This window comes from Tupaia chinensis, unplaced genomic scaffold (genome assembly GCF_000334495.1).
Source record: "Tupaia chinensis unplaced genomic scaffold, TupChi_1.0 Scaffold000061_1, whole genome shotgun sequence".
Lineage (NCBI taxonomy): Eukaryota > Metazoa > Chordata > Mammalia > Scandentia > Tupaiidae > Tupaia > Tupaia belangeri.
The window spans coordinates 1,147,110-1,156,529 of record NW_006159519.1 but is presented as its reverse complement, the minus strand read 5'-3'; the positions used below and the strand labels follow the sequence as shown (position 1 = coordinate 1,156,529).

At 40.5% G+C, this 9,420-nt stretch overlaps 1 protein-coding gene and 1 long non-coding RNA gene across 5 annotated transcripts in view; one reads left to right on the top strand and one right to left on the bottom strand.

The window, feature by feature from the left end:
- The window catches only part of HOOK3 (hook microtubule tethering protein 3), a 102,081-nt gene that overhangs the window by 31,337 nt on the left and 61,324 nt on the right, over positions 1-9,420 (top strand). For all 4 annotated transcript variants that reach the window (XM_014592758.2, XM_014592749.2, XM_014592754.2 and 1 more), the window contains exons 5-6: positions 1,859-1,991; positions 8,176-8,243. In XM_014592758.2, coding sequence (XP_014448244.1) covers positions 1,859-1,991; positions 8,176-8,243 — 201 coding nt within the window. The remainder of the gene's footprint in view (positions 1-1,858; positions 1,992-8,175; positions 8,244-9,420) is intronic.
- Positions 22-8,169, bottom strand: LOC106736317 (uncharacterized). Its single transcript, XR_001371363.1, has 3 exons — positions 8,068-8,169; positions 1,888-1,967; positions 22-1,342 (listed from the first exon to the last, which is right to left on the bottom strand). It is a non-coding gene; the product is annotated as an uncharacterized LOC106736317 (long non-coding RNA).

Here is a 9,420-nt window from a genome sequence, read left to right as displayed (position 1 = left end):
TGAGGATCTTTTTATCTCCAGTGTTCGCGCTGTGTGCCTTGGTGTGACGTATGGGTTTTTGTTGTGGTTTGCTTTTGTCTTGCTGTGCTTGGCACTTAGAAAGTCCTTCAACTCTGAAACCAACTACCTTTAGTTTTAAGAAATTTTCTTACATTATTTTTTCTCTTATTTCTTCTTTTATTTTCTCTGTTCTTTTAGAACTCCTGTTTAGCTATTGGACCTCCTGGTTTGATCCTTTAATTATCTAACTTTTTCTCTCCTTTTTTCTTTCTTGTGTTTTTTATTTACTTCCTGAGATCATTACACATCTTTCCTTCCAGCTTGCCCATGGAGTTCTTCATTTCTGCTGTCATATTTTGAGTTACCAAGACCACGTTTTTGTTTTCTGAATGGAACTTTTGTGTCCTGTTCCTGCTTTCTGAGTGTAGTAGTTTCCCTTATCTCTGAGAATGTTAAGCAAAGAAGTATTTTTTACTTCCCTGTTTTATTTCTTAACCCCAGTTGCCCAGGAGGCATCCATGTTAGCAGTTTCTTAGATATCTTCCTAGAGATTGATTTTCCTTAGGAAGAGAATTGATCTGTGTTGGTAGTGTGTTGCTATTCATTTAATTCAGTTTATTTTCTTATCATTCAAAATGCAATCCGCATCCCTCACATAACTCACGAGGACCTAAATGATCTGCCATCCATTCCAACTCCTTCCCCTCACCTCCCACCACTCCTTACCACAGCCATGCTGACCTTCTTGCTTCTTTTGGAGTTTGTCGAGTGAGCTCCTGTCTCAGGTTGCCTGCAGCCGTCTCTGTGCGAGGTGTACCTGTCCTTCTACATGCAGCTGTACAGGTGTGGTTGCTCCTTCACTCAGGTCTCTGCTCAGTTCCTAGCCTAGCTAATGGGCCTTCCTTGGCCGGCTGTCTAAAATAGCTGTCCTCCTTCCCAGGACCCCCATAACATTTTCATTATAAAATAAACATACAGTGACAAAAGTACACGAGGGGTATTGTACAGTTTAACAGTTGATTGTGAACAGTCATGTTATAGGTCAGTGGGACATTGCCACTGTCCAAGAAGGCCCCTGTATTTACTTTGCTGATCACAACCACTTCCTCTCCAGAGAAAACCATAATCTTAAATTTATAAATAATCATTTTCTTGATAGTTTTACCACCTGTATATACAGCTAAGCATTAGGATTTCTTTCATTTTATTTTCTTCCACTTCCTGTTTGCTTTCCTCTGAATTTCTCTGTTTTTGTCCTTTATTTTTTTTTCTTCTGTAGGAGATCTTTTTCTCCAAGGTCTTAATCATCCTTGGTTGTTTGCTGATATTTATAAATAAAGCACTGTAGGAAACAGAGTGGGGGTACGTTTTTAGTGGTAAGTTTCACTGTAGGGTTATCATGCAGAGACCTTATTTCCCCATAAAGGAATTCTCCATTTTCCTTTCTGATAATGGTTTCTGGCTGCCGTCATTTTGGGAGTCCAGTGGAGTGAAGGTGGCTGGGGAAATCTTACTACTGGGGATGTGGATTTTTATTTAGTCTCATCTCTCTCTAGTGCTGCCTGAGTCAGTACCTGTGTGGTTCTGCTTCTTCATCGAGTACACATCCAGTCCTTGGAGTGGTGGAAGGACTGATATTACTCAGTTTATCCCCTCAGTGTACAAACCACACACCAGACTAGACACCAAGTTGTTGTAAATCAAGATACTCGTAACAGATACAGGAGGTAGAAATAGAAACTGTGATTGACATAGTAATTGGTTTTGGTGGTAAGTTTCTAGTGGTAACAAACAAATCTCTTCCAATTGTCTTATTTGCTCCTACAAATGTAAATGCAATCTTTTAATCTCCCTTCAGATTTTAGGGCAGCAGATTAATGACTTTACCCTTCCTGATGTGAACCTCATCGGGGAGCATTCTGATGCAGCAGAGCTGGGAAGGATGCTTCAGCTCATTTTAGGCTGTGCTGTGAATTGTGAACAGAAACAAGGTAATTTATTTGAAGTTAGCATACACATGTAAAATAATTAAGGAAGGTATATCATTTACGTTGTATATAAAAAATACAAACAATAACAACTTTATATATAGCTGCCTTTAAAGAATGCTGTTTTCTATAATTTTGGTAGTAATTTGTTTTCAAACTTGAATGGGTTTTACAAGTTAGAATAAATTTGATTGTGGTGATAATTATTTTTCTTTCTTTTGCAAAACCATGTAATTCTTTGAGTAGATTGTTTTTCATGCATCTTAACTACACTGAAAATGATTAAATTTACTATTAATTGGAGAAGATCCACCTATTAGTTTAAATACAAAGCGCAGAGATGCATAGCAGATTAATAGGTACTCAGTCTGTCTTCACAACATAACATCTGAGACAGGTGCCTTAGACATTTATTAAGAGGCAGATTGTATTTAGAAACATTCACCCTTTTTTTAAGAATTATTTTTTTTATTGGGACCAGCAGTTAGCGTAATGGCTATGTCGCTGGACTCCCATGTACTTGACCACAGTTTGCGTCCCGGACCCGGTGGCTTAAAACTCATGCTGGACACGTGTGCATATGTGCCCAAGATCCTGAGAGGAGACCGGAGGAGAAGGGATTGCAGCATGGCCATTCCCCCTGTGGGGTGATTTCTCGCTTTCTGTCTCTCTGTCTCTCTCTGTCTGTCTGGCGAGCGCACGTGCCCTATAGCATAAAAACACTCTCCAAAAAAAAAATAGAATTATTTTTTTATTTAACTTTATTTGTTTATTTATTTATTTTAATTTGACCAGAGAGGGACAGAGAGAGAGAGAGAGAGACTGAGAAAGCAAGCTGCTAGGTCTGGGACTTGAGCCGCGTTTGGCCATGTGGGAGTCTAGCACTCTTAACCCCCATGCCACCTGCCAACCCATTATTACTGTGAGGAAAAGGGGAGAGAAGAGTATCGGGGTATTTCCTTTCTGAATAATAACATTTGATTATTCAGAAAAATAATTGGAGCTGGTTTTCCTACCTGTGAATCTGGTAGATGTTCTTTCTCAAGAAATTACTTCCTCAGTGAAATTTTAGATATATGTTAGCTATCTTTTAAAGGAAAGAATAATGTTAAATATATCAAGATTGTTTCATTCTACCTATTTGTAAATAATTATGAAATTTTTTAAAGCATCACAGGATATTTTATATTAGCATATCCTGGCAGGAAAACCCACAGTCTTCCTAGTCAACCAGAATCACAGACTCACCTCCCTGGGGTATACAGGGAGATCTTGGGACAGAAACCTGGGAATTATTGAAATATCTTTTTATCAAAGAGTAGAAGAATGGTATACATAAGCTTTAAGAGACATTAAGTCTGTAAGTAAATGCTTTCATTTTAAGGTGGGTGAAAAGTTATTTCATTGCAGTTCATTGATATGATGATTTCTTATGCATTCTGTTAGGAAATTCATCTGTGTCTAGGGTTCCATTTAACACAAGAGGTTGTTGGAAGTGTGCAAGTGGCCGTCAACAGTTGGCTGATTGTACTTATTACAGAATAGAATTAGAAAAAGACAAAGGTGCTAGGTGCATCAGATTGCTGTGGAAGAGAAGGTGGTCGGTCATAGTATTTATTGAGCTTCTCCCATAGACCAGGTGTTTGGTATGAACACCTGGATTCTGTTTTTCTTCTGAAATTGCATAAATCATCCAAACTTACTGAGCAGGACTTTAACATCTCATTCGTTCAGAATTAGGGCAGTCTCTCCTCACAGTAGGAGTTAAGGGTCAAGTATAGGAGCAGGCACTTCTGGATTGTTAAGCCTTAGCCGATGCTGTGGACTAATGACAGAGGCTTACTAAAGCGGCTCTGCCTTTTACTACCTGTCTGACTGCGGGCAGGGTACTCACCGTTTCCTTTGTCTGCAAAATCAGGACACGGAACCTGGTAGTCATGAGGTGTAAGATTGCATATGTGTATTTGCTTTGTGATCCATAAAGCAAAATAGGTAAGATAGGATAGGATAGAATAGAATAGAATAGATATTATTCAAGTAGAACTTGTTTTTAAAGAATTATTTCATTTATTCATTCACTTATTTTTATTTGAAGAGAGAGAGAGAGACTGAGAAAGCAAGCTGCTAGGTCTGGGACTTGAGCCGCGTTTGGCCATGTGGGAGTCTAGCACTCTTAACCCCCATGCCACCTGCCAACCCATTATTACTGTGAGGAAAAGGGGAGAGAAGAGTATCGGGGTATTTCCTTTCTGAATAATAACATTTGATTATTCAGAAAAATAATTGGAGCTGGTTTTCCTACCTGTGAATCTGGTAGATGTTCTTTCTCAAGAAATTACTTCCTCAGTGAAATTTTAGATATATGTTAGCTATCTTTTAAAGGAAAGAATAATGTTAAATATATCAAGATTGTTTCATTCTACCTATTTGTAAATAATTATGAAATTTTTTAAAGCATCACAGGATATTTTATATTAGCATATCCTGGCAGGAAAACCCACAGTCTTCCTAGTCAACCAGAATCACAGACTCACCTCCCTGGGGTATACAGGGAGATCTTGGGACAGAAACCTGGGAATTATTGAAATATCTTTTTATCAAAGAGTAGAAGAATGGTATACATAAGCTTTAAGAGACATTAAGTCTGTAAGTAAATGCTTTCATTTTAAGGTGGGTGAAAAGTTATTTCATTGCAGTTCATTGATATGATGATTTCTTATGCATTCTGTTAGGAAATTCATCTGTGTCTAGGGTTCCATTTAACACAAGAGGTTGTTGGAAGTGTGCAAGTGGCCGTCAACAGTTGGCTGATTGTACTTATTACAGAATAGAATTAGAAAAAGACAAAGGTGCTAGGTGCATCAGATTGCTGTGGAAGAGAAGGTGGTCGGTCATAGTATTTATTGAGCTTCTCCCATAGACCAGGTGTTTGGTATGAACACCTGGATTCTGTTTTTCTTCTGAAATTGCATAAATCATCCAAACTTACTGAGCAGGACTTTAACATCTCATTCGTTCAGAATTAGGGCAGTCTCTCCTCACAGTAGGAGTTAAGGGTCAAGTATAGGAGCAGGCACTTCTGGATTGTTAAGCCTTAGCCGATGCTGTGGACTAATGACAGAGGCTTACTAAAGCGGCTCTGCCTTTTACTACCTGTCTGACTGCGGGCAGGGTACTCACCGTTTCCTTTGTCTGCAAAATCAGGACACGGAACCTGGTAGTCATGAGGTGTAAGATTGCATATGTGTATTTGCTTTGTGATCCATAAAGTATGATAGAAACAAAAAAGACTTTATGTTGACATGTTTTTCCTAATCAAAAAAAGTGAGGGGCAGCTGCTGAGAATACCAGTTCAGAGCACGTTTATCTTGACTGGCTTCTCAAATGGGGCACGTGCAGTGGTACGTTTGAAAACGAAGAGCAGTAGAAGATGGTGCGCCTGCGTTCTTAGCGTCTCCCCTCTGCCTGGCACTCCACTAGGCATTAGCAGAACGAGAACTGCTTCCACAGATTAGGAAGTAGGACCCAGAAGTATTATGCCTTTTGCCTAAGATTTCTTGTGTGATGCTGAAGACAAAAACCTATGTTTCATTCTTATTTAAACTACCCTCTTTACGTTTATTTCCTTGATGTGAGAGACAGACACACAGACAGGCATCCGTGACAGGGTCCTGACACAGCTGTCCTCCGAACCCTGCAGCCAGCCAGGATCATGGGCACACCTGGTGTTAATTTTAGTACTCCTTGTACTAAACCAGAATACACACTTAGGCGGCCAGAGTTCCAGGGCGAGCCCTTGTTACAGCACACTCTTCTCCAGCATTCCCCGTACAGGTGCACCTGATAAGCATACGTAATTGTATTTTGGACTTAAAGATTTCAAATTATTAATTTTTTTTACTTAACAAAATGTACGTTATCGTAGTTCTCATCCTCATTTATCATTTAGCATTTTACGGTGTTCGCGGGGAAGGGCCTTGACGTGGCAACACCGCTTCTTAACTAACGCTTCCCCTCTCACACCTTACTAACTTCCTAACCTACCCTTTCCAACCTCTCTCCCAGTAGGCTGTCATTAAATTTTCCTTTCCCATTATCAGTGCCACTGCTTTTCTTCTTCCATGTTCACAGTCATTATTTTGAGGGTTGTTTAATCATCCCAGCTCTAATACGCTGGTTTCTCCAAAGCCTTTGAATTTAATATTTAGTGCTTTTGAACAGAATGTCTGAGAGCATTCCCTTGTTGTATTCCAGCATTCAGAAGGTAGTCCTCGCTAGGAAACAAAACCAGAAAGTTGATCTCGGGCTACAGGAATTTTCTTTTGACTAGAATTTGATGGTCAGGCTGTGTCCTGGTGTCCCTAGTACTGACCTAAAGGCAGTGCCTGTGATTTAGCTGCACTGCATGGGGATAAGTACCCTCGGGATGGTGCCTCCTTAGAAACACGTTTGACATCAGCAACCGGAACTACATAATGTCTTAGTTTAATAGGTTGTAAAAATACTTTCTTTTTAAAAAACAAGTTACTCTTGGGGCAAAGCATTACAGCTCGCTATTCCAGATGTGTGAGTCTCGTTAAAGATTACTTCAGCAGTTTCACAGGAAGTCTGCTGTGCTCCTCAAGGAGTGAGTGGACTGTTCACATTTGGTTTTATTTTATGGCCAGTCGAGGCTGAAATTTTCTAATTACTTTACCCTCTTAAATATCCTTTTTTTTTTTCTCTCTCTCTCTCTCTTTTTGTTTTGTCCTAGGGTGTGTGTGCTTGCTGGAGAGAGAGACAAAGGGAAAGTGAGAAATCACCTCCCAAGTGGGATGGCCACACTGCAATCGCTTCTCCTCCATTCTCCTCCTTGGATTTTGGGCCTGCACACATGTGCGCCCAGCATGATTTTCAACCAGTTGTGGGACTTAAACCACAGTTGGCCATATGGGAGTCCAGTGTCTTCACTACCACACTACCTGCTGGCCCCTTAAGTACTTCATATTCAAATATGTTTACTGTATGTGTTGGAATTCACCTGGCCTATTCATTTTTTTATGTCTAATGCTACTTTTGTTATCCATTATTGGGTTTGGAAATAATGAAAACTACTTCCAAGGCTTTTGCAGAAATCAAGAAATTATTGTTTTTCACTTTGTCTGCACTAACAGCTGAGAGAGCTCCCTCTTTCCACAGTGGTGAGGATGAAATCAATGAAGTTGCTGCTTGAGCTTATTAGTGATGTGGGTCATTACGTTAAAGTCCAGGGTTATGTGATGCTTGCTTAACTGTGAAAGCAACTTCCACTGTAAATTCATCTTCACTGCTTTTCTTAAGTAGCTCTTGGGCTTCATTAGGAGTTTTCTGTAGAAAGTATTGTTAGGAATTATGCAAATTAGGTGCTTTATTGTCACACACTAAAGCATAGACTTCTGTTTTTTTTTTTTTAATCATGGAACAATATAAAAGAATAATATACAAGATCATGTTCAGAAATCAGCAGATGGCATAATGGTTATGCTAATAGACTCCATGTAGTCAGCTGTGGTTTGAGTCCCAGACCCAGTGACTTAAAACTCATGCCAGTCGTGTGTGTGCATACCCAAGATCCTGAGAGGAGAATGGAGGAGAAGGGATTACATAGTGGTCATCTCTCCAGGGAGTAATTTCTCACTTTCTGTCTCTGTCTCTCTATAGCCAAAATCTCTATTAAAATAAAAAGAGGGGCCAGCCGGTGGCATGGTGGTTAAGGGCACTGGACTCCCACATGGCCAACCACAGTTTGAGTTCTGGACCTGGTGGCTTGCTCTCTCACTTTCCCTCTCTTTCTCTCTCTCTCTGTCCCTCTATGGTCAAATTAAAATAAATAAATAAAGCTAAATAAAATAATTCTTTTTATAAAAAGATAACTTTCAGATTTTTGAAGAAGTAATATGGAATGCTTTCTACCCTGACTTTAGACCTTACCATTTCTTTGTCGTACATCAAGTATGCATCTCAGTACTGTATCCCCACACACATCCATGACCTTTCCTGCACCTTCAGCTTTATAAAGTACAGTGATAGAAAAAAGTTATCTCGATATTTAAGCACGTACAAGTGGTTCCTAGGAAGGATCAAAACGCAGGGTTTATGAAGTGCCTGCCTCTGCTCCCCGGCTGTCTCTAACGTGAACAGTGACATCCCAGGTTGTTCTTGTTTGCAGAGTACATCCAAGCCATTATGATGATGGAAGAGTCCGTTCAACACGTCGTCATGACAGCCATTCAAGAGGTACGCTGGAGCTTTGTGATTGCAGTTTGTGAGAAATTAAAGGAACAAACATGAGTTTCAATAACAGGACTAGAAATTTAGGAAAGAGATTCACTTACTCAGTTTTGGAGACTGTCCTTTATGTGTGTGATATAGTTTGTTTCATTTTTATTTTTATTTATTTACTTTTAGAGATTTTTGCTGTAGGGTACGTGTGCTTGCCAATGAGACAGAGAGAAACAGAAAGACACAAAACAAGAAATCACTCACCCCGCTCGGAGGGATGGCCATCCCACAATCCCTTCTTCTCTATTCTCCTCTGAGGATTTTGAGCAATTATGCATACACACTTGGCGTGAGTTTCAAGCCTCTAGATCTGGGATTCGAACCATAGTTGACCATGTGGAAGTCCAGCACCTTAACCATTACACCACCACCTGCTGGCCCCTCATTTTCACTTTTAAAAGAATCACACAAAGGGACCAGCAGGTGGTGTAATGGTTATGAGGCTGGACTTTTACTTAGTCGACTGTGGTTTGAGTCCTGCACCTGGTAGCTTAAAACTCACACCAGGCACATGTGCATGCATGCCCCCCAAAATGAAAAAATCTCTGTAAAAAAAAGAATCTCTCTCAAAAAAGCAAAATTTTGGGAACCAGCAGTTAGCGTAATGGCTATGTCACTGGACTCCCACGTAGTTGACCGTGGTTCGCATCCCGGACCCGGTGGCTTAAAACTCAGGCCGGGCGCATGTGCGTGCGTGCCCAAGATCCCGAGAGGAGAATGGAGGAGAAGGGATTGCGGCGTGACCATCCCCCCTGGGGGGTGATTTCTCGCTTTCTGTCTCTATGTCTCTCTCTGTCTGTCTGGCACGCGCCCTATAGTGAAAACCTCTCAAAAAAAAAAAAAAAAAAGGGCAAACATTTATCTCTCAAAACACACACAGACACACACACACACACGCACACTTGGGGCCAGCAGGTACGTAGTGACTGAGGCATGGACTTCCACATGAACGACTATGGCTTGAGCCCCAGACCTGTTGGCTTGTGCATAAATGTCCAAAATTCCAAGAGAAGCGTGGAGGAGAAGGGATATGGTGTGACCATCCCTCCGGAGGGTGATTTCTCACTTTCCTTCTCTCTGTCTTTTCCTGGCAAGTACACACACCCTATAACCTTTAAAAAAAAAAAAAAAA